Source organism: Lissotriton helveticus, chromosome 6, assembly GCF_964261635.1.
Source record: "Lissotriton helveticus chromosome 6, aLisHel1.1, whole genome shotgun sequence".
Lineage (NCBI taxonomy): Eukaryota > Metazoa > Chordata > Amphibia > Caudata > Salamandridae > Lissotriton > Lissotriton helveticus.
Window position 1 is genome coordinate 1,555,954,473 of NC_136067.1, and position 26,036 is coordinate 1,555,980,508.

The window sequence follows — 26,036 nt, forward strand, 5'->3', positions numbered from 1 at the left end:
GATGATAGCTGCCACCCTGTCGCCTAGCTTGCCTGACGCCCAGTTAGCCTGGAGTATGTAATAACCAGTAGGTTCTGCTACGAGGATGTCGGGGGTGGAATGGGCCGTGAGCCAGGTTTCCGTCAGCAGAAGAATGTTGGGTTTGTTGGAGTCAAGCAGTTGAAAGATTTCAAGCTGGTGCTTAACCATCGAGTGCGTGTTTAGGTAGATGATGTCAAAGAGTCCCGCTGCCTGGATGTCGGGATTAGTGGATTCCAGAGAGTCCTTGTGTGTAGGCAAGGGGCCCTGCCCGGGGCCCTGGATGGGGCACTTAAGGGACAGATCTCTGAGGGCCAGGATCCCTGCTCTCGCAGCCGCTATCCTAGTATTAGGGCTAAAGGGCCAGTTGCCCTGCATTTTGTAAAGCTCAGGTGCTGTATAGGTGAGTTGGGCATTATAGCTGGCCCCTGGTCCCCGCCGGGCGCAGACGGGCTTGCCTTTGGCACGCCCGCTGAGCACGTCCGCTGCGCGTGCGCACTCTGGGTGCCTCAAGTAGTTTTGGTGGTGCTAGGAGCTGAAACGCTGACCCCCGCATCGGCGGAAGTGAAGGATTAACTCCCAAGCGTCCTCCGAACAATCGGCACAAGCCGTGTCAGACCGGGGCGAGGGAGGAAGAAAAGCAGTAGCAGGTAAGGCGTTTTAGCAAGCAGTCAGTGTATTTAAAAAATCAAGCAATCATTCGTAAATTGAGCATTAAAATCTCACGCATACACTTCACTTCCTGTATAAGGAACCGCCGGCGGGACATCGCGTCTGTGGTGGAATTTTTTTTTCCTCAGTAGAATCCGTCGCCGATCTGCGGCATCCGAACCGCAACCATGACTGTGGGTTTGAGTAGCAAGATGCTTCAGCACATTGACTTCAGGATGCGCTGTATCTTGCAAGATGGTCGCATCTTCATTGGAACTTTGTAAGCCTTCGACAAGCACATGAACCTCATTTTGTGCGACTGCGACAAGTTCAAAAAGATCAAGCCCAAGAATTCTAAACAACCAGAACGTGAAGAGAAGAGAGTCCTGGGGTTGTTGCTTCTCCGAGGGGAAAACTTGGTGTCCATGACTGTAGAGGGACCACCGCCAAAAGATACTGGTATTGCCCGTGTTCCTGTAGCAGGAACTGCAGGAGGCCCTGGCGTTGGCCGTGCTGCAGGTAGAGGAGTGCCAGCAGGTGCCCCAATGCCACAGGCGCCTGCCGGTTTGGCCCGTCCAGTCCGAGGTGTTGGTGCACCGTCCCAACAGGTGATGACTCCACAGGACAGAGGAGGCCCCCTTGGTGCCAGTATCGCGGGAGCACCAACACCCTACCAGCCAGGTGGCAGGGGTGGACCACTCCCTCCGATGGGCAGAGGCGCACCACCTCCAGGCATGATGGGACCACCTCCTGGAATGAGGCCCCCAATGGGTCCACCTATGGGCATGCCCCCCGGCAGAGGTGCTTCAATGGGTATGCCACCCCCTGGAATGAGAGGTCCACCACCTGGTATGCGGCCACCCAGGCCGTAAGTCTAGTGATGTTGGCTTGTTCGTGGATTGAAAGTTTCATCGTGGAGTGCCGCATATGGTGAATGGATGTCTAGGTTCAACACTTTCTTGTTGCTGGGATTCTAGTGCCGTGGAAAGTGTCTCAGTCTAGAGGAACACTGTCAGAAGGTCCTGTTTGTGTACATTTTTCTAATTTATTTGTAAATGTTACTGTTTTTAAATAAACTTCTGAAAAGTAAAAAAAATAAAAAATAAAAAAATCTCACGCATACAGCTAGCGGCGTCTGGGGAATGCAGAGGCTGCCGCGTCCGCTGCGCGTGAGCACTCTGGGTGCCTCAAGTAGTTTTGGTGGTGCTAGGAGCCGATAGGCTGACCCCGGTATCGGCGGAAGTGAAGGATTAACTCCAGAGCGCCCTCCGAACAATCGGCACAAGCCGTGTTGACCGGGACGAGGGAGGAAGAAAAGCAGTAGCAGGTAAGGCGTTTTAGCAAGCAAAGTATTTAAAAAATCAAGCAATCATTCGTAAATTGAGCATTAAAATCTGACGCATACAGCTAGCGGCGTCTGGGGAATGCAGAGGCTGCCGCAAATCTGGGTGTTGTTGGCTTTTATGAGCCAATCGTCTTAAATAAGGGAATACAGGAATGTATTCTCAGCGCAAATGTGCTGCAATTACTGCCAGGCATTTTGAGAATGCACATGGAGCGGTGTTGTTCGAAGACAAGCCGTAGGTATTTGCAATGGGCAGGATGAATTGGTATATGAAAGTAGGCATCCTGGAGGTCGAACACTGGAAGGAAGTCTCCTTCTTGTAATATGGGTATTACATCCTGCAAGGTGACAATGTGGAAGTGTATCGAGAATCTAGTGATTTAAGGGTCTGAGGTCTAAAATAGGTTGAAGTGAATCGTCTATTTTGGGGAATGAGAAAGTATTGTGAATATACTCCTGTTCTTTGATGTTGAGGTTGTACTAGCTCTATGGCTCCTTGTAGCAGGGGTGCTGTTATTTCTTCCTTGAGCAGAAGTTGGTGATTTTTGGGAAGTGAGTCTTTTAGGTGGAATGTTTGGCGGAGTTGTGATAATCTCTAGACAGTAATCATGTTGGATAATGTCCAACACCCATCGATCTGTTGTACTAGTTTGCCATTGTGGGAAGAATTGCTATAGACACCCCCCCGACAGGCATTAGATGATCAGGGGGGAATGGTGAGGGAGTCATTGTTTGGAGGAGGCATTTGTGGTCGGGTATTATTTCCTCACCCTCTGAAATTATTTCCCCTATAATTACCTATGTAGAAGGTTTTCGAGGTTGATGTTTAGTCTTGGTTTTTATATTGTGACCCAGAGGTGTCTGTTAATGCAGCCTTTATACCTTCTTTGAAATTGGGGCGACACAAAGATTCACAAAATGATGTCGATTGGAGGGCACCCATAGATTTTGCGACATCAGTGTCCTTTTTCTTTTTTTCTAGAGCTGCATCCATCTGCGGTCCAAAAAGGTGTTACTTATCAAATGGTAAATTAAGGACAGCCCATTGAATCTCAGTTTCCAACTCAGAGACACATAGCCAAGCATGTCTGCGTAAGAGGATGCTTGTGTTAATGCCTCTTGCTACTGTGTCAGTGGAATCTAGTACACATTTAATAGAATTGTTTGTAATGAGTTTGCCCTCACTAACTAGTTCCTTCCCCTTTTTTTATGATCTTCTGGGTGATGTTGGAGGAGCCCCTCAATCTCCTCCCAGTATGCTTCATCATACTGTGCTTAAAAAGCCTGGCAGTTAGCTATTCTCCAGTGAATAGCTGATTGATGCATCTGGTAAACAGGTAGCTGCACAGTTAGTTTTGATTCTTTGTATGGGGAGGTGCACCCCCTGTTTGAGAGTTTGTCTTCTTTCTTGCATTAGCTACAACTAATGAGTCCAGTGTTAACTGACCTTTGATGTATATAGGGGGGTCAGACAGTGCTGCCTTATACTTTTTGTTTATTCTTGGCGTTATAATACATGCCCTCAGAATCTTTAAAAACATAATCAGCGTGGTGTAAAAATCCTTTAAGAATGGGTTAAAATTGTGATCTTCTTTGTGCAGTGGTGAGGGTCTCAAAAAGGAAGTGGTCTTCTATTTGGTCTTCATGCAAGGGCACTTGTTGGTACGCTGTAGCTATTAAATCCTGATAAGTCGCAGCATCATCTGGTAGGGATGGGCATGCTGGGTCTGTATCACCCTGTGGATCTATGTCATAGGCATCCCATGGGTCTGTAGGTTGTGTATCTTCTCCTATGTCATCCTGGTCGTCTCTAATGGGTGAAGGTGTGTGAGGTGTAATGTTGCCAACCTCTGACTGTTGTGGTGATCTAGGTGGAGGAGTGAAAGTATGAGTTTCTGATTGCGAGTGAGAGTGGCAGGAATCGGAACATGTAAAGGACTTGTGGCCATGTTTTTTAGCTCCTTTTTGGAGGCAGAATAGGAGCATTAACGGCTTAATCGAAAGATAAGTGTCTTTTAGATGGAGGCGGCATTGCCGACTTAAAAACAATCTCCTTTGTGTCAGGTTCAATTTGTAACCTTGGATCAAGCCGTTCTTGCATTGTTTCAAGAATTGGCTAGGTGGGTTTTGGTGCTGGAGTGGTCGGAGCCGTAGAATTTGTCTTTCGAACCGAGGGTATGGTATCCCGGTTTGCCAAAATCTGGACTCCAGCGTGCATACTACCAGAAATCACAACACCTTTTTGCAATTCCCCATAATCTATGAGCATACCCTTGTGGATCTTCTTTCCAAAGTCAAGTCTGGTTCCCCCACTGACTGCTGCCCTCCCAGCATCTTGAATAAAAAACATTCCGTCTTCCCCAGTCCTGCTCTTAATCTTGTAAATGAGTCACTGTCCCAGGGTATCGTTCCTGCCACTTTTAAGGAGGCAATTGTTATCCCCCTTTTGAAGAATGCAGGCTAATTTTAGCGAACTATCGACTTATCCCTCTTCTTCCTTACCTGGCCAAGGTTCTGGAAGCCTACGTCACAAGATGTCTCACTGATTTCCTGGAGGAATCTGATCCTCTTGACTCCCATCAAGCGGGGTTCCGCCCGGCTCATTCTACCGAGACGGTGATCCTCACAGTGTTGGACACTCTCCGTAGTAAGGTCGATGGTGGCTCCTCGCAGGCTCTCGTCCTGCTTGATCTCTCCGCGGCCTTTGACACGGTCGACCATAATCTTTTGGTCGACCGGGTAAGGGACGCGGGAATCTCAGGATCTGCTCTGGACTGGATCATCTCCTTCTTGGAAAATCGATCCCAGGCTGTCTGTACTGCACAGTTTACTGCCCCCAGAACTAGAGTTTCTTGGGGAGTTCCGCAGGGCTCCTCACTTTCTCCCGTGTTGTTCAATCTTTACCTTCTCCCTCTTGTCCGAGCCCTGAAAGAGCATCACGTTTGTACTTTTAATTATGCTGACAACTTCCAACTTATTTTTTCCATCAACAACTCTTCGGAGTCAGTCCACCACTTTCAGTCTACCATGCTGTTCATTAGTCAGTGGATGAACAGTAACCATCTTAAGCTTAATCCGGACAAGACAGAGTTGATTTTAACAGGTGGTATTTCTAAAAATCCCTGGGGCCCTCATTTCTGGCCCAGGGAGCTGGGTCAGCCCCCCTCTCCATCAATCTCGACTAAGAGCCTTGGGGTATAATTAGTCAAGACCTCACTATGAAACCTCAGATTGTGTCGGAAATCTCTGTTTTTTCCAACTCCGAAAAATAAAAAAATATATGCAGATATCTCACCCATGAAGCCCGGATTCAGGTGATTATCGCCATGGTCATGTCCCATGTCGACTGTGCCAACTCTCTTTACTTTGGCATCCCCCGCTATTTATCTAAACTTCAGCAGATGGTACAAACCCAGGCTGCTTGCCTTATTGTTCATCAACCTAGGCACCTTCTTGTCACTCCTCTTCTGAAGAAGCTTCATTGTCTTCCATTGGTCCAGCGTTGTGCCTTCAAGGTTGGGTGCCTTATTTTTAAGTCACTCAATTGAAGAAGCCCTAAATTTGTGAATAACTTGATTAATAAACACGTTCCCACACGCAATCTTCGCTCAGAGCACAATTTACTTTTGTCTACTCCCTCTTTTAAATTAAAGCGTACTGGTGGTGCTAGGTTTGCCATTTTGGCCCCCACGTTCTGGAACTCTCTACCCGCTGAAATCGGTTTCTGTACCAATCTCCTCGGCTTCAGAAGCCTTCGTAAAACTTGGCCATTTCGTCAGGCTTTTTGAATATTCTTCAGGTCGTGGGTATTAAACAAAATAGCGCCATGAAACCTTCCCGGTGTACGTGTGCTTTATAAATTCATTTTAACATTAACATTATAGGCTCTGATGCAGATTTTAAAGTGGAGGCCCCTGCAGCAGGCCGATGTTTTGGTGCCAAGCCGGAGGGCAGGGCCTCAGAATCAATTGATCAGGGCGACTATGGCTTTTAAGCAGTGAGCAGTCTTATCGGTTGGAGATGATTTTGTGGGCTTTGGATCGAGGGTATGTGAACTCACGGTCTGATGACCTTCAGAAGACTCCATTCAAACTGTGTCTTGTTCATTGTCCAATTGGGAATCGGAGTCTTGTATTGAAACAGACTCCACCACTGCCAAAGCCTCTTCTTACTCTTCTGCTGACTCACAGAAAATATCAAGCATGTAGTCTCTGCACTGCATTTCTGGGTGCCGTGCATGTCAGTCCAGAAGTGTCTTTTTAGACTGAAAGGACCTGAAGGCCTCACATGTATCTTCTCAATGGTCGGGCGAGAGGTATAAGTTACAGACCGAATGCTGGTTGGTGTGGGGATCTTAAGAATGGTAGTTCAGACAAAATCGAAACAGAGTGCATTCCATTGGCAGCCCCACTGTGGGTAGGACTGAACGTTTTGAAAAAGGCCTAGTTGGGCGTGGCCCGAAAGCCACTAAAGCGAATCGAGAGATTTGAAGCAAAGGATTTTTTCCCATACTCGAGATGGAAGATCTTCATGATCTAGACAATACCATTGATTCAGACGAACTAATGGTGACCCTTGACCCTGTTCCAGGCAGGTCGCTCCCCACATCGCCCAGCTCCACCTGACTGCGCCCGTGCTCCTGTGCCCAGTTGCTGCCGAGTTCAAGGACCGCCTCCACCCACAGGCTGCCACCTGCACTTCATCCCTGGTGGCCAGTGGTAGGCCACAGGTTTCCCTTCAGTAATTTCATTGTATTCTGTATTTGGTTTACTTTTCTTTGACAGTTTTTCCACCCTGTTATTTCTGTGCCCTTCTGCCTTTCTGTAATTGTATTGCACTTTGTATTTTGCTTACTTGCTCTGTGACCGTTCTTATCCCTGCTATTTCTTTGCCCTTTTGCCCTCTGTATACCTCTCGCCAGTCCTCCCCGCCGCTGCATCCCCTGCGGCCCCGCCTCCCCGCTCGCTGCAGCTTTGCCTTTCTGTAACTGTATTGTATTTTGTTTACTTAAGTCTGTGACCGTTTTTCTCTCCTGTCATTTCTTTAGCCTTTTATTTTCCCTTCGCCGTCCCTTCCTCCTGTTCTTCCCGTCACTGCGTCCCCTGTGGCCCCCTCGCTCGCCCATTCGTCGTTCCCCCCACTCCCAGCTGCTCCTCCCTACCATCTCCCCTTCTTATGGCTGCAGCGTTGCTGGCGCGCCTAAGGAAAGCCCGTCTGAGCCCGTCCGCGCCTGGACCGCGCCCAGCGCCAATACCCTTGGCCACCGCAAACGCCACAACGCCCGATACCTCTACGATGCCAGCACCCTCCACGCACTCAACTCCGGACGAGAACACACCTGCTACTGGGCCACCCCGAAGCGCACCCAAGGACCCTTTACCTGCCGGAACTGAAGCTTCAAAACCATCCGCCCGACAAACCTCCACCCAGGAAAGAACCCAACTACCTCAGATGCATCCTCCTCAACACCCTCGGCGCCCGTAAACACGCCGTTGACCGCTGGGACCTTCTCGACTCAACCTCCACAGACGTCGCCTTTCTGACGGAGACCTGGCTGAACCCCGCCTCCGCACCCGACATCGCCATAGCCATCCCAGAAGGCTACAAGATCACCCGCTGGTATCGCACCAACGGAGTAGGAATCGCCATCGTCCACAAGAACACCCTCAGAGTCTCGACCAACACCAACGACACCCTCAGCACCGCCGAACACCTGCACGTCCAGATCCACACCGACCCCAACACCACCCTCAGAGGAACCCTCGGCTACAGACCCCCGGGACTCCAACCACAGTTCAGCGACTCCAACGCCGACTTCATCAGCATACACTCCCTCGCCTCCACGGACTACATCCTCCACGGGGACTTGAACTTCCACCTCGAGAACAACAACAACACCAACTCCACCACCCTGATCGACAACCTAGCCAACCTCGGACTCAGACAACTCGTGACAACACCCACCCACGCCGCCGGCCACACGCTTGACCCCATCTTCTCCGCAAGTTCCCACTTCCCCTTCAACCACCCCACCGAACTCCACTGGATCGACCATCACTGCATCCACTTCGCCTTCAGGAAGCCCACCACGCATCACTGCACCCAACAGATGCCTTGCCGCTGCTGGAGCAAAGTCACTGAAGACCAGCTAACCACCACCCTCGCCCAGAGCCCACCCAATGACCCCACCAACCCCGACACCGCCGCCTGCAATGTAAGACAGTGGATTGACAACTGCGCCAACACCCTCGCCCCGCTCAAGAAACCCTCCAACAGCCACACCAGCAAGAAAGCCACCTGGTTCCACGAAGACCTCCAGGCCTCCAAACGAACATGCCGAAAACTTGAGAAGAACTGGATCCGCGAACAAACACCAGATAGCTACGTAGCCCACAAGAACGCCACCCTCAAACACCATCACCTCATCAGATCCGCCAAAAGGGCCTCACTCAAATACCGCATAGATAACAACGCACACAACAGCAAAGAGCTCTTCAACATCGTGAAGGTACTCTCAAACCCCCGCTTCAACACCAACGACATCCAACCTTCGCAAGACATGTGCGACTCGCTGGCCACCTTCTTCCACTGCAAGATCGCCGACATCCACGACAGCTTCAACGGCACAACCGCCCGACAACCACTGAGACCTCCGCCCCCATGACCACCACCCGCACCAACCGCCTGCTCTCCTGGACCAACATTGACGACGAGGACACCAGCAAGATTATGAACACCATCCACTCCGGATCACCATTAGACCCATGCCCACACCACATCTTCAACAAAGCCAGCACAGCCATTGCAACCCATCTCCGGAAAGTAATCAACATCTCCTTTGAGACAGCAACCTTCCCGGAAAGCTGGAAGCACGCCGAGATCAACGCCTTACTCAAGAAACCCAAGGCGGACCCCCAAGGACCTCAAGAACTTCCGGCCCATCTCCCTGCTCCTGGCGAAGGCCATCGAGAAAACCGTCAACAAACAACTGACCCGCAACCTCGAGGAGAACAGCATCCTGGACCCGTCCCAGTCCGGGTCTAGCAGCAACCACAGCACCGGAACCGCCCTCATCGCCGCCACCACCGACATCAGGACCCTGCTAGACAACGGAGAAACAGCGGCCCTCATCCTCCTGGACCTGTCATACGCCTTCAACATGGTCTGCCACCGCACACAACGAACACCCCGACACGACACCGGGATCCAGGAGAAGGCCCTGGACTGGACCACATCCTTCCTCTCCGGCAGAACAAAAAGCGTCCGCCTCCCGCCCTTCCGCTCCAATGCCACAGAGATCATCTGCGGCGTACCCCAGAGCTCATCCCTCAGCCCAACACTGTTCAACATCTACATGGCACCTCTCGCCCACGTCGCCCGACAGCCCGACCTCAACATCATCTCCTACGCCGATGACACCCAGCTGATCCTCTCCCTCACCAAAGACCCTCACACCACCAAAACCAACCTCCACGAAGGAATGAAGGCCATCGCCGAATGGATGAGGAACAGCCGACTGAAGCTGAACTCGGACAAGACGGAGGTCCTCATCCTTGGTTCCACCCCTTCGGCCTGGGACGAATCCTGGTGGCCGACCACACTGGGAACAGCTCCAACACCCACCGACCACGCACGCAACCTAGGGGTCATCCTTGACTCCACCCTCTCCATGACTGAGCAGGTCAACGCCGTCTCCTTCTCCTGCTTCAACACCCTCTGCATGCTCCGCATGATCTACAAGTTGATCCCCACCGAAACGAGAAGATTGGTCACCCAAGCACTCGTCAGCAGCAGGCTGGACTACGGAAATGCCCTCTACGCGGGAACTTCGGCCAAACTCCTGAGACGGCTGCAACGCATCCAGAATGCCTCTGCACGTCTGATCCTCGACATCCCCCGCCGCAGCCACATCACACCCCACCTGAGAGACCTGCACTGGCTCCCCGTCAACAAGAGGATAACCTTTAAGCTCCTCATCTATGCACAGAAAGCACTCCACAACACCGGACCAGCATACCTCAACAGACTCCGCTTCTACACCCCCACCCGCCAGCTCCGCTGCAGCGGCCTCGCCCTCGCCGCAGTCCTCCGCATCCAAAGAATGACTGCCAGCTGCAGATCTTTCTCCCACCCCGCCGCCAAGACCTGGAACACCCTCCCCACCCACCTACGGCAGGCCCAAGACCTGCTGACCTTAGGAAGACTCCTCAAGACCTGGCTCTTCGAGCAGTAGCAACACCCCGCCACCCCTCACCCCCAGCGCCCTGAGACCCTCACGGGTAAGTAGTGCACTTTACAAGTGATATGATTGATTGATTGAACTGAAGGGAACCCGGGACCATCTCTAACCAGAGAGCGAAAGTATATCAGAACCAGTAAGTGGAAAAAACAATCTAACAATGGAATCGATGCTCATGCGCAGTATCACCGAGAGGAGGAGTTCCACATTCTTGCGACTCGAAAACATTCTTCAAAGAAAAACAACTTGCAGTCATTCGAGCCAAATACTAGATGGCCAACATATGCATAGCATGTGTATCTACAGCCACACCTGCCAAGAGATGTTTTCACATAACTATAACGTCCCTTTGTTCTTTGCTTTTTTCTATGAATTTCTGACCTTTTTTTATAAATGCAAAGTAAGTTATTATTACAATTCCTTGAACCTTGCCGCTTTTCATCACTCTTCACGCTGGGTCCGCTGTGGCTCTGAAGATTCCTTTGTTTTACCGGATTACTGCTCGCGGAACCCGCTGCGCGGGTCCCGCTTCGTTTGAGGCCACCACCCATCAGCGCTATTGAAGGATTTTTGCCTGGGACTGTGGGGACCTGCAGGGCTGCGAGCGCGTTGTGGGCGCAGGACTTCAAGTCCCAGGAGCGCCCACAACTCCCAATTGACAACAGCTGGGACGCTCTCCCTGCAGGCTCCTCCTCTTCCTTTTCCACCTTGGATAGTATAATTACAACTCCACATACCCGCGGCGTGGGAGCGCGCCGGGAGAAGCCCGGGACAAGGGCGGGACCGTCTGTGGCCGTCCGGGGACGCCCGAGGACGGGACGGGCCACCCTACTAACATTTAAGACCCAGACTTGAAGGTAGGATCTAATCCATGGCATCAAACAGTGAGAATTCTAGTATTGCGGGGACCAGCAAAAGAACACTAGATAATTATTTTACTAGGGCTTCCGTGGACTAGGACAAGGATGACTCACTATCTGAACGTAGGGTAGAACGACGTCGTTCTATTGAGTCCTTGAAAAACAGACCCCTAATTGATCTGGCATCTCTATCTATTATGTCGGACATTATTACTGACACTCCCTATGAAGATCCATTGTCCCTGGACAAATTTCCTCTACTCCTCAGAACTACTCCACCGCCTACGGGCTCTTCATCGATTGTTTCTCCATCTAATGTTTTACTTTCATGTGTTCCCAGTCCTGGTTCAAATCAAGATAATGCAGCTTGTCTTTTACCTAAGGAACCGCCCAAAAGGTTAGGCAGATCATCTACTATGTCCAAAGCTTTTGGTCCACCACCTACTAAAAAGAGGAGGGGGTTAGGTGCTCCCCAAAGGGGCAAACTTAGCCATACAGAGTTTGGTAAGTCATTAAAACCTAAGACCACTGGCGCAATTCCACCTAAAATTCCAGTACCAACTGATATAGTGTCTATAGTAGTACCAACTCCAGACCCAAACCTCATACTGCTTGATAATAACCAAGGGGGGGGAATTGGGGTGGCTCCCGCTTCATGTCTAGCAACTACTCCCTCTATTGATATTGAGCAGAATACTGTTGAGCAGTTGCTTAGGTCCTTTATGCTCCCGATCCTGGATATCTTAAAAAGGGTGGAGCACCGATTAGGTAATCTGGAAGCGTTGTTTGCTGATAGGACAAGCGTTTCTAAGACCTCCTCAAGGTCTACTATTGTGCCGACAACTCTACCCCAGATTCCAACTGCCTCTGCTCCTATCCCGCCGGCTCCAAATGGCTCTAATAGTGGCAATAATGGAGCCACTAAACCCACTGCCAGTAACAAATCGAGCTCTGTAGACCCTTCTAAGAGTTCTGCTATGGCTAATATTGTAACTAGCAAACCCTTAAATAACTAGCAAACCCTTAAATAACATCCAGCAGAACATCTTGGTTCCCCAACAAGCACAGGTTCCTGTGCAAACAGCGGCAAAATCTATAGCCCAGGCTGCAAGAGAACCCCAGAAGGGTGGTGTAAATCCCAGTACTAAGAGCCAGCAACTGGGTAGGGGGAGGTTGAGGCAGCCCACAAATGACAAACCATATGGACCTAATGTTGAATTACCCCCAGAGTCGCTACCTTTTGTAGTTGTACTCACAGGTGTCCCCCCATTAGAAGTAGGCAGAAAGGAGGGCCATCCCCAACTTAAGAATAAAATTCTACACTGGTTAGGACAAAATAGACCACTCCCATATTACATCGATGGGGAGATAGTCCATGTCAGGCGCCTGCCCTGGTTGGGCAGTAGGGAAAAAAACATTGAGGGAGACATAGTTGTTATTAATTTTAGGAACCCAGACGCAGTTAGGTGTATACTAACAGGTTCCCCTGGGAATTCGAATACTGCTATAGCCCCATACGATCTAACTTATTTCTATCCAAGATCGTATGTGACCCCCGCCCTCTTCTCCGGGGGGGTTACCAGACTTCCATGGTACCAGGAACATTCATATGCCTCCCCACAATAGTTATATGAGCCACTTTCAAAGGCCCTTGCCTACCAGGAATAACTTAGGGTGGAATACAGTCCCTGCTAGTGGCCGCAGCATGCCCCTCGGGGGGCCAGAGCATTTGCAGGGGAGTAGGAACATGGAACACCTGATCCCTTTTACCCCATTAGAAACCTCCAATAGATATGGCGCCCTTTCCTGTCTCGACGGTTGTGATTGACTTCCCGTTTTGGCCGCCCCCCTTGTAAATGATTCAAGTGTTGGTGGAGGGGGGCTAGTAGGGGAGGACATTCAGAGTGGGACAAGGTTCTCAATTACACCCCTCCAACTTGGCATTTCCCCCCCTAGTATACATGAGGTCAACTGCACCATAACTAACCATGATATCTCTATGGTACAGACGAGTCCTGAAGTGGGAGACCCAATTGTAGATTATGCCATACCCCCTAATCAGTTAACTGACCAACTGTCTCGCAAAAACAAAAATCTATTATTAATATCATGGAATGTGGCGGGCTTGGTTGCGAAGCTAGATAGCATGGAGTGGTGTGATCTTGTGGATAACCATGGTATCTGTATATTTCAAGAGACATGGGCCATGACTATTCATCATAGAATGGGTTTTGTTACTTACGCTGAGCTTGCAACTAAGGGACCTAGAGGTAGACCATCTGGTGGCCTGACCATATGGGTGGGTGTCCATCTTGGGTTCTCGGTCAAAAGGATTAACACCAATACTTGTGATATATTATGTATCCTTCTAACTCGCCCAAATACACCCAAAATAGCGATTATTAACATCTACCTACGCCCTGTTCTGGGGGGTGGGGATTCACAGACTCTAGAGTCCTTAACTGCATTATTAAACAGTTTCTCAAGCGAGACCAAGGTGTTAATGGGGGGAGATTTTAATTGTCATTATGAGCCACTTGGGGGGGGGGGGGGGGTTACACATATAACAACAGATGAGGATGACGCCTGCCGGATCCCACCCCCAAATGTTTACCAAACTAAATATTGGACACCCATGGCCATGCAGCTCACTTCATTGACATATACATTCTCGCTTAGAGCTTGTAATGGTCGCTTCCCGGGGGACAGCCCAGGAAGGAGTACCTACAATGGAATGGGCCATTCATCAATAATAGATTACCTCATGGTTAGTATGTCCTTATGGCATTTGATCCGACATTTCTATGTACTTGACCGCTCGGAAAGTGACCACAACCCCTTGGTAGCAGACTTGGAACTGCTACTTCCCGATGGGGAGTACCAAGAGGATGATATGGTCTCCAGTAACATTAGGATCCTACAGGGTGGTAAAAGAATTCGGTGGGCCTCTATTAAGTCTTCGTCAGATAATCTGGCCCTATTGTATAAAAGTGTCACTCCTCAGTTCGAGCGTCTAATAACATTGCATGAAAGTGCCCAAAATCTTGATAAAGACGCAAAAATTTTAAATATCCATAAAGAACTAATGTTGGCCCTGGCGGTTAGCTTTTATAAATCACCAAACCAGTCCAATCTACAGGCATGTGTCATAAACCCCTGGTATAACCAGTCTTGTAGGAGGGCGAAGACCACTTTAATTTCCGCCCTCAAACTAGGCCATAGAGCAACCATCATGGCTGCAAGGAATGCCTATAAGAATCTCCTTTCCCATGCAAAATCTGAATGGGAAATAGAGAAATGGCATGCTATCAAATTGGCACTAATTGCGAAAGATGCCCGAACTTTTTGGAATTTGGTCCATACTGGGAAGCCAGAGGGTAAGGTAAAGATTGATCCCAACATTGCCGAGGAAGCTTGGTGTACCTACTTTGGTGACCTTTATTCTAGTCCTGCTTTCCATCACAAAGGATTACCAACTACGTCTCTGAGATTGGCCTCTGGATGCCTCCCTCCTCCCTTTACCATGTTGGAAGTTACACTTGCGGTACAAGCACTAAAATGTAACAAGGCCCCAGGGCTGGACAAGATCCCTGGTGATCTTTTCAGAGACGAGCCGAAGATCTGGGTCCCTTACTTGACCGTCTTATTTAACGCTATTCTTGACGGCCAAGATGTTCCAAGTACCTGGCTGGGGGCCGAAATCATCCCGATTCACAAAAAGGGCTCCCCGTTGGCTCCGTCAAATTATAGGCCAATTAGTCTCATCGACGTAACCCAAAAAATCTACGCCAAACTGCTTCTACAACGCTTGCAAGATTGGATTACTGAGAACAACATCCTTTCCCATCTGCAAGCAGGGTTCCGAGCTAAAATATCCACCATCGACCAACTACTACGGCTCCAGGTACTCTACTGGAAGCATGCGGTCTTGGAAGGGGGTAGCCTCTACCTGACTTTCGTGGACCTCAAATCCGCTTTTGATATGGTGGATAGGAATCAACTGTGGAGCATATTAACAACAATGGGGATTCCACCCTATTTGTGTCACCAATTTAAAAGACTCGACGAAGGAACCTATGCGAAGGTACGCTATGGCAAATATGGCCAGCTGACAAGAGCTTTCCCAATTGAGAAGGGAGTTAGGCAGGGATGCGTACTTGCCCATACTCTATTTTCTCTTTTTCTAAATGGCCTTGTTGATGACCTAACCAGTGCACACAATATTGACGCTCCCAATTTAGCTGGTGGTAAATTTCCTGCACTTATGTTTGCGGACGACACCCTGCTGCTCTCCAAAACATCAATGGGGATGCAGCGGGTGTTAGACAAATTCACTGAATTCTGTAAGAACAGGAATCTGGTGATTAATATAGATAAAACAAAGTACATGGTGTTTAATGCCAGCGCAACTAATTGTCCTCGCACGAAAATGGATGGACGAGCTCTGGAAAGGGTAAATAATTTTACTTACTTAGGTCTGACCTTAAATGACAAAATGAGTTGGGAAACCCAAATGACTAAGGCCAATTTAACCCTTTCTCAGTCTACGGGGGGGATTCTCAAAGTCCAGAAATCTTGTGTCCACAAAATAGTCAGCGTACCGCTGGAAATATATAAGGTTCAAACCAGATCTTCCACCCTTACGGGGTGGAACTCTGGGGGCACCGTCCAGCGAGTGAGATCAGCATAACAGAGAATAATTTCATCAGACAGCTGCTCTCTTTACCGAAAAACACACCACTAATTCCACTGAGGATGGATTTAAATCTGAGGCCAATTGCAGAAGCAATTGCCTCACGCCCGCTTCTCTACTGGCGTAGATTGTGGAGTGTCCCGGAGCTTGAGTGCTATAGAGAAGAATTGAAGATTGTGATGGCACGTCCGGGTGTAGGGAGGATAAAGTGGTTATCTTTTATAAGGGGGCAGGCGTCCAGGATTGGCATGGAGAATCTCTGGTCTAATCCGGAGGCCACATGCCAATCCATCTCAAAGAGAACCCTGGCAGAGTCTATAAAAAATCATAACTTACTAGAAGTCCTTCGATCAGCCAGGCCTTCTAGTCTCACTGACAGCTTTCTAGATTTCAAGAATGTCTACAGCTTTGTGAAGGAACTAGACACTATAGAACCGGTCTTAGCAAAAAAACTGTATCTACAGTTCAGATATGGCACACTACCCCTCCACTCTTATAAACGGAAAACGGTTTTAGTTCGTCCTTGCCCAGGTTGTGATGATCCAAATGAATCCTTAATCCACGTGATTTTGTTCTGTCCTGCTTATTCTGTTAGCAGAAAGAAATGGATTATACAGCTATGTGTGAACCTAGGGGTCAGGAACTATATAGAGTTTTTTAGAATTTTAAAAACTGATACTAATGCATTAATAGTTATTGCTATCGCTAAATTTTTGTTTTCAATGTGGTTAATTAGACGGAGAATGATTCGATAGTAGTAAGGTACTCCAATGTAGGTAGACAGCTTCTTTCAGGAAAACCTAGGCTTCTATCGTGTTTTAAACTTTTATTCTGTGTATTTTATTGTTTTAGTATTTTAATCGTCTCTCTATAAACCACATGCCAACTGATTTACTGTATATATATAAAATGAGATGTAACTGTGCATTAGTTTATTGCTCCAATGTATTTTTCTTCTTTATGTACTTTTATGGTTCATAAACAAACCGAAATAAAGTTAAAATGAATGAATGAATGATAACACAACTTTAATCTTTGTTTTTTTGCAGTGAATTTCTATGTTTTTTTGTAACGTAAAGTGAGTTATCTATGGCCGTGCGCTGGATGGCGTTCATCGCAGGGCCTGCACCCAACCCCTTGCGGGCACACAACATCCAGAGGAGTTAGGCCTTCAGCTGTAGAGTGAAGGTTGTACAAAGTAGGTGCTTACTCTCATTAGGAGAGGAGCCTTAAGTGTCTGGAGGGACTGAGCTTTGCATAAAAAGTGGCACATTGAAGGAAAGATTGGATGCACCTGCTGCGTGCCCATATATATGAACCCTTTGCCATGCTTCTTACTCAATGAAGATAAGCCATGTTCAGGAGAAAGGCAACCCTGGGTCTTGGGTGTGCCCAATGCTTTGATAGTCTTTGGTGCCTGCTTAGAGGAGAAGCAATTCATCATCCAGAATGATTTTTTCCTGACATTTGCAATCCTTTCTGCAAATCATTGCATGCATGTCGTCAATAAGGATCAAGGATTTTCTCTGAAGGAAATTGGCATAGGGATATATTGTGCCCAGCTAAAAGGAAGATGGGTTAGATCTCTCACCAAAACTATATTCCCTACTCAAAATCTTGCTAACTTCTAGTACTGTAGAGTTGCTCCCTGACTGCGTATACTGATCTCAAAGACAGCTTTTTCCTCGGTGTTTATAATGATTAGACGGTTCATTGAAGGATGCAACATTTGGCCACAAAGATGCCACATGGAGTAAATAAACAAAGTAATAATCAGCAAAACATTTGTATTTAATGTTTTCTATGGGTATTCTATACCTGAATACCAAACTCAAGAAGAGGGATCGACAGGTGGTCAAACTCGGTCCCAAGGACGTCCCAAGTTTTAGAAAGTGCATATTATTGTTAAGACAGAGGTCATTTGAGTAAATTAAGCTCGTGCAGCACTATCTAAAAGCGAAAAAGATGAATGGAAATCAGCTATAAATTATGAAGATTTTGTAGACTAAATTTCTGTATATGAACAGAGTAAATTAAATGACTTTTCCCAAGGATTAAAACATTGGTTCTGGAAAACCTTCAAGCCAAGTTGAAGTTCAGATGTTGCTCTGCATAATGATTTGCAGTGTTGAACAGTGTGGCTTGTTTCCTCTGGCAGGATAGTTAATTGTGATTACTGCTTCTATCCTGTCTGTGCCACATGCAGCCCCAGAAAATCTTCTAGAAGAACACGCTCACCTCAAATTTTGAAGAGGCCCAGTGCAAGCACCCATCTGCACGGAGCCCAGTTTCTACATGCATCTCCAACATGCAAGATTAAGATCACCTTGAAAACTGGGGGGATGACTGGGCGGGTGCTGTCAGACAGCATACACGCAACCAGGCTTCAAGCAAAACAGAGTACAAGAGTACAGAACATTCTGATCAAAAGCCACATCTTTCCTAGAAGAGGTATCCAGTGAGTAATGCTTTCAAGTACATGAGATGTAGTTTACATATTTCCTTACAAATGAGAATATAACCATAGCAATGTTTTTAAATATATCAGAAGGCAGACCACATGTTGCACCACTGATAATCTGCAACTGTCGTCACCCATAGGAACATTTAGTAAGGAAGTGGAAGGCAGAGACTACGGTGGGTGCTTGGCAGATGAAGAACATCAACCACAAAAATTGGTGTATGTCTGATTCAATATATTTCAAAATGTCACCAATAAGTTAAAAGCTGCGGATGAATAAATGTATGATATCAACAGAACTACATACCCATCAACATACTTAATGTGGATTTCTATTTTGTGGCTTGTCGACGAACCCCCTTGCTAGCCTTTTCCATAGAGCCCGAGAAGAAATAGTCAGGCACAAGGGATAGAATAATTTACCACACAGGCAAAAAGCATATCTTTCAAATGCACCAGATCATAAATAGAGCACATGAATCTAAAAACATTTTAAAATAGTATAATATGTGTACATATCCCATAACGTCTGTCATCTGTGTTCTGCAACATGTAAAAATATTGAGCATAATCCATATGAATGAATTAAATACACATTTACATAATTCTTTGCATCAATCAAAGTGATGTACGACAGGGAAAGAAATCATTTTAAAGTGGAAATTGCTAATTCCCTTTTCAAATGTTAAGCATATATGAATAATTTCATAATACCCTGCCACCATTCCCATAAAGCAGTTATTTAATCATGCAAAACAGGTGAACACAATGTATTCAAATTCAGGGTTAATAAAATGATTAATTTCAAACAAGCAAGCTAAGTGATTGACTTACAGGATCAGCTGGTGCAATGTTAGAATCAAATTGGGTCAGAGTTTGTGAGCTTGAAGAGCGTTCGCTAAATGTCTCCCACTGCTAAAGAGACAGAGGAGAGACAAATCAGCATGATATGAAAGATGAAATCAAAGTTCACTGGAGAAGATTTAGCTAAAGAATTAAGGGGTTGCACTGAAAGTTTAGACTACTAAAGAAAGAGTTACATGAAAAGCTAAATAACGTCTGTTATTTAGTTTACAAGTCTACACTTTCAGAAATTACATTTAGAGCCAGATGAATCCAGGATGAATGTGTATCTACAGCTTAATTACAAGAAAGAAATTAATTCTTGTTTTGGCAGTTGTGCATAATTGTATTAACTGTGTGTCTGGCGAGTCTGCTGAACAGACTACATCTATTAAACAGGCTATAATCTTACAGTTTAACAGACAGTGCAACCCCTAAAAGTGATTTTCTGCATGTTACTTTTGAAATTAAACTGTTACAGAGCAAACATTTGAGACCCATGTATAACAAAGACATCTTAAAACCAATGTCACATTATTGCAAATCGAGGACTGCATAGAGCTTAAAAGACAGAATCATGCTATGTCACAAGAAAGAAGTGCACCTACAGCTCCCCATGCTAGAAACCAAGAAACGGCCACAACACAAGCAATTAAATAAATGAGCATTCATAGTTACTATTCATGCAAGTATTACAAAAGATGTTGTACATTCCAAATAATCATCGCCATTTATATTGAAATCAGCACTTAGTAAGTGTATTAGCTTATTTGCAGGATCTTAGTCCTAAAATATAAATAAGTTACTTACTTGTAACAGTAGTTCTGATGATCATTCATTTTCTTAATGGTTTTCTACCCTACAGATCTTTATCTTTCAAATGTCTATAGAAGAACTCTTGTCTAACTGAAGTAAGCTTCAGCAGGCCTAACCATATGTGTTAACCTCTTCCCTAGACTACTTTACATGATTGACTCTTGATAGGAACGATACTTTGTTTTAAACAAAACGATTCTCTATGCTTTCCGTCGAATTAAAACACCAGATTTAGGCACACAATTACGGTTGGCCATGCCCACACATTCCCAAAGATGCAAAAACCATCACAGACCCAATCATTTTAAATTGTATAGGTGGAGAACAACTAAACACCCTAAGGGCTAGGTGTATGTCTCCTGTATTATTAGAAGCAGACAGAGAAAGATACCAGTTTCAGAACTATTGTGGCATGTTTTAAGAAAGGGGAGGGTGCAGCCCTGATCAGGTTGGGTCTTGCTATGAGAAGTTAGATGCATTGCTATTTTAAAGCAACTCGTTTCACACCCATCAAGGGTAGGTAAAAGTCTTTCAACAGATGGAGGGTATAGATCACACCTGAAAATAATATAAAGTCATTAGTATCGGGTATTGAATAGGGAGTGAATCACATTTGGAGTGGAAAAAACATCTGGGAAGGGTTTCAAATAAAACATTATATAAAAAGTGAAGGTTACACTTGTAATTTGTCAAGTAAGATGAATAATTGACCCTACTAGGTGGCATGGGAACTATATATCTGCAGCACAATTATGAAAAAGAAGCTATTCTGATAGACATACACTTTACTGAGGAAGAACCCAAAACAGTTACCATTACACTGCAAGCATTAGTATAATCAATTTTCTATACTTTATACAAGTAACATAGGTAGCAATATGGGAAGCCTGTCAAAATACATTCTTGATGAGGAAGGGAGATATGTTACTTAAACTGGGTGATGCAAGGTCTTGCCTCAAACTGGCATGCCCCTGATTTACAAGGGCTTTCTTTCTTCCCAGGAATCATGAAGCAATACAGTAAATACCAAGCTATCCTCGTAAAATAGGGATAGGCGAGAGATGTAAATTGTGAACAAGTGCGACCAAACCTCACATTTGGGGAATCAAAGCTTCCAAACATTTGACCAGTAGGAGGCAGATCCACCATTTTAGAACACGGAGGAAATCTGATCAGTTGTGTATTGGAAACAAATGGAGTTATCCAGTTCAAACACTGGCAGACAAGGCCCATCAAGGGATCGAAAAACTCTTTGCTGATGCCTATTAAGAGGTGAACTGGACTAGGGAGCCAAAGGAAATGGCGAAGACCACAAAGCTGAGATCTTAAGCCATTCCCCAGGAGAGAAAAAAACGTAATGCTCGCCTCATAACCCACACGTTTTGCAAGCAGAAGAGCAGCAAAGGCCATAAGGACTGCACACCTTTGAAATACTGGCCAGTGGAGATGCTGAGTAGAGGATTAGCTGAAGTTGCACATAAAGGTTTTTGCTCAATACTGTCAAGAGTGCAAGTCCACATCTGATGTGGTGTTCCGAAAAAAAAATGAGAAGATGGAAGACCATTATAAAAAATTCCTAAAATACAAAAGTGTGTAGGTGGCCTTTTGCCATAAAAGTTATTATGAACAACACAGTTAAAATACTAAAAAATAACCCCATAAAAATGTTTCTTTTGAGAGCTACCAATAAAAAGCAACAAATTAACTCTTAGGCTTTGGACGCCTGTCTGCAGCGAGTTGAATGCAGGTCTTTGCAGAGGGCCATTGCAATTGACCCAGTATGTCAGATAAGTTTCTAAGGAAACTGCAGGATAGACTCCATACAACAGATGGTAACTGTGGCTAAGAGTGCACATTCCTTCGGCAGACTAAACACTGGTGCTCCAGATACCACCCGGGGCCACAATGTGGTCGGGAGGACTCATTCAAAGGACTGCTTTAGATACTGAGGAATGTGTGGAGAGAGACAAACACACACACAAATCACAACCCCACTCTCTCACTAGATCCACACATAGGAAATCCCGAAGTCATCATATGCCTCAAAACCAAACATGAAAGCGGCACTGCCAGCAAAGGAGGGAGTACAACTAAATTGACAGGGTTATCACCTACTTTTATTTCAAGCAAACTGTTGACGTGGAGGAGCTATGTCAATAAATGAGGCCAGCACTGCCTCTAATTGATAAACTATTAAGTGATACATACCAATGTATTTTCAAGACTACATACAGGTATATTATAAAAAAACATCAATGTGGATATCCAAGAGGAGTTAAGAGAATACATCTATAGGGAGAGAAAATGTAAATTTGCAGAACATTTGCCATGAAAACACTATCTTTCTATTCACTAGCATTAAAGCAATAGAGCTGTGATTTGCGATAAACTTAATATTGGCCTTACTCAGCCCAGCCTTTAAACATCTCCTAGCTGACACTCGTAATTCAACAACTGGCAATTACAACTAGCTTTAGTCTTGTTACAATTGCTATGATTTATAGCCACTGCCGGAAGCCACTGCAAACAGCTATATAGCGGGACATAGCAGGAGCCGGCCATGGGGTGGTGGCGGTCCCCAGGGCGATCTATGGCTCCTATTTTAAAACTGCATTTGGCTTGGGTGGGGGGGATGGGGGTCGGGAGATACCGGCGGGTGGGGATGGGGGGCTCCTCCATAACAAATAAATTAGCCCCAGGAGTCTACCAGGCCCCTTCATTTCTTTTCTATTTGTCCGTGGCGGTAGCGGTCCCTGGGCCACGGGGGGGGGGGGGGGGGGGGGAGGTAGGGGGTGAAGGTGGCATCCCGCTCCTTACTTTTCATTTAAGCCTGCATGCCCCCAGGACCTGGCCCACCTGGGGTCTAAATAATAGAGAAGAGTGAAAGCCTGCGCTTCTCTTTAAAAAAATATGTGTTGTCAGGAATTAGGCTCCAGCGCGGCTCCTGCCCTCTAGGACCACCCTCCTCGAGGCATAAGGGGTCAGGGTATTCCTACCTTGGCACGTTCTCTTTTTTTTAATATTCTCAGCTCGGAGTCCCAAGATGGCTGCCAACACTTCCTGGTTTAAAGTGTTGGCAGCCAATCAGATTTGAGCACGGGGAAGGTCAGATCCTCCAAGAATTCATGTCCCTATATATACAAATTTCGATCTTATATATATATATTTTCAAGTCCAATACCCAAACTCCTCTCCATTGAAACAAGATCTGAGGGCATACGCGTTGTGTAACTTGCAACCTTTAATTCACCGGCATGACACGTTTCGGCATAACTGCCTTTTTCAAATGCCTGTGTCAACAAGTGCTGCAATTTTCGTGCTTTTAAATGGAACTTGCTCCGTTTTGAGATATATATATATATATATAGAGAGAGAGAGTAATAAAAAAAAGTCAAAGGCTACTGGTAGGTTACAGCTAGGAAGTGGAATTAAAAGCCTTAGAAATTCACTCAAAAAAAAACAAAAGTTACATACAAATTATAGTTAGGCTCAGGTTTCACTCGTACAAAACCACTGAAGTTCAGCAATTATAGTTAGCTGAGCTAACAATAACACGCGCTCCTGCAATGCACTGTTTATGACCTTAGAAATTACATCACTCATGACATGGTCAGTGCCATCATATGTTTTTTCAGTGAATGGAAGTATTTTTTTTCACTGAAAGAATGAAATGTTACAGGAATGTTATTGGTAGGCTGATCTTTGACTCGTACAAAACCAAAGAAATTCAGCAGTTATAGTTAGCTGAGCTTATAACTAACGCCCATTTAATGCTCTGTTTATGACGTCACACATTACATCACTCGTGACATGGTCCGTGACATCACTCATGACATCACTTATTACATCATCCAGTAATTGTGAGTGGCTTCTTAAAGTTACTGAGTGTTAAACATCTACTAATGTAATTGGTTGAGGGAGTTCCTATATGGGTGAGCGTGAGGATGTTTAAGTGGTGCATAAAAGAGTGAGTGAGTGTGTGTGTGTGTTTGTTTTTGTGTGAACAAGTGAATGGGGTGTGTGGGTGTATGAGTAATGAGTGGCTGTGTGAGTACTTGTAAGGGTGAGTGAGCTGGTGTGCAGGTGGCTATAAATGGTGAATGAGATGTACCCACCAGAGACCTCTGCTCTGCCCAACTGGCCCTGGCTACTATACTGCAGCTCCCCCAAGCACCTTGAGACCCTTACGGGTGAGTAGTTATGCTTTACAAGCCTTTGAGTGACTGACTGAATGAAAGAGTGTATGAGTGGCTGAGGGGGTGACTGAGCAGCTATTTTAATGTCTGTATGGGTGAGGACCAAGGTACACAAGTGACTGTAGGAGTGCATGAATGGGTTTGTAAGTGGGTGTATGGGTGAGTGTGTGTGTGTATGGGTGAGTTTGTGTGTGTATGGGTGAGTGTGTGTGTGTATGGGTGAGTGTGTGTGTGTATGGGTGAGTGTGTGTGTGTATGGGTGAGTGTGTGTGTGTATGGGTGAGTGTGTGTGTGTATGGGTGAGTGTGTGTGTGTGTATGGGTGAGTGTGTGTGTGTGTATGGGTGAGAGTGTGTGTGTATGGGTGAGTGTGTGTGTGTGTATGGGTGAGTGTGTGTGTGTATGGGTGAGTGTGTGTGTGTATGGGTGAGTGTGTGTGTATGGGTGAGTGTGTGTGTGTGTATGGGTGAGTGTGTGTGTGTGTGTATGGGTGAGTGTGTGTGTATGGGTGAGTGTGTGTGTGTATGGGTGAGTGTGTGTGTGTGTATGGGTGAGTGTGTGTGTATGGGTGAGTGTGTGTGTGTATGGGTGAGTGTGTGTGTGTGTGCGAGTGTGTGTGTGCGAGTGTGCGTGTGCGAGTGCGTGTGAGCGTGTGTGTGTGTGTGTGTGTGTGTTGGTGAGTGTGTGTATGCAGTTGTATGGATGAGTGAAAGGGTGTGTGAGTGGCTGTATCAGTGAGTGTTGGAGAAGTTGTATGGGAGAGTATGTACTTGTCTTAGTGACTGTATAGATGAGAAGGTAGATGTGCCAGTATATCTATGAGTGAGTGAGTGGATATGTGAGTAACTGTATGGATAAGTGAGAGGATGTAGGAGTCACTGTATGGGTGCACAAGTAGGTATGTGAGAATTTGTATAGAGTACGGAGTATGCGAATGGCTGTATGGGTGTGTACGTGTCTGTACATCTGTATGACTGGATTTGTCAGTGGCTTCACTACTGGCTAGTGAGTAGGAGCATGGGTGGCAGTATGTGTGAGTTAGAGGATGCGTTGGAGGCTGTATGGGTGAGTTTTGGGAGCTGCTTGATTAATCAGTGAGTAAGTGTGGATGATGTCATCAGTGATGTCATTTAAGAGGTCATCAGTGATATCATTTGAGACGTCATGAGCGATGTACTGTGTGAGGTCATAAGCAAAGCATTGCAGGGGCATAGCTCAGGTAACTAACTGCTGTATTTCCCTGGTTTTGTACGAGTCACGTGTCAGCCTAACTATAACGTCCCTGTAACATGCACATATATACATATATAATATATACATATACACTATATGCGCGCCCCGGTATGCGCACCGGGGCGCGCACCCGACGCGCTACGCGAGTACGCGAGCGGAAAGCTGATTGGCTCTCGGGTGTCTGTCAACATTCCAAACAGTTCGGAGCGGCCGCCATCTTGTGTCTCGGTAGGATCGAGACACAAGAGGTGGCAAAAACAAAGGGGGAAATGACCATAAGGGGGCAGGGTAGATCCCCCCAGACCCCCTAGGTTTGATGTGGGGGCTATAAAAGGGCCCCGCGGGGGAAAACATTTTTTTTTTCGATTTTCGCGGGGGAGCGCCCGGTACGCGCACCGGGGAGCGTACCATGGGTCTGCATGATTAAATAAATATATTTTTTAAGAACACAGCTCTTTGATGAGAATTGGAGGTAGTTCTGAAAAGAACTTTTTTTCTTTTTTTACAACAAAAACAAAAACAGGGAATGGGAAACTGCTCAACAGGAGCAAAAAAACAAAACAAAATTAGGGCTGGAAACGGCAGCGATGGTTATCCAATGCTCGAACCATGAGTAGAACACTTTGTTCCCCATAGCAAAGTAACTTATCGCAATATCTGCATTTAATAACGCCTTTATTAA

The 26,036-nt window shown here is 46.3% G+C and overlaps 1 protein-coding gene and 1 pseudogene across 11 annotated transcripts in view; one reads left to right on the forward strand and one right to left on the reverse strand.

The window, feature by feature from the left end:
- The window catches only part of REPS1 (RALBP1 associated Eps domain containing 1), a 1,025,500-nt gene that overhangs the window by 357,040 nt on the left and 642,424 nt on the right, over nucleotides 1-26,036 (reverse strand). For 6 of the 11 annotated variants that reach the window (XM_078649357.1, XM_078649366.1, XM_078649358.1 and 3 more), the window contains exon 10: nucleotides 19,102-19,182. The exons of the other annotated variants lie outside the window; for them this stretch is intronic. In XM_078649357.1, the coding sequence (XP_078505483.1) occupies nucleotides 19,102-19,182 (81 nt within the window). The remainder of the gene's footprint in view (nucleotides 1-19,101; nucleotides 19,183-26,036) is intronic. 11 annotated transcript variants of the gene reach the window in all.
- On the forward strand, nucleotides 820-1,736 carry LOC144761822 (small nuclear ribonucleoprotein-associated protein B' pseudogene; annotated as a pseudogene).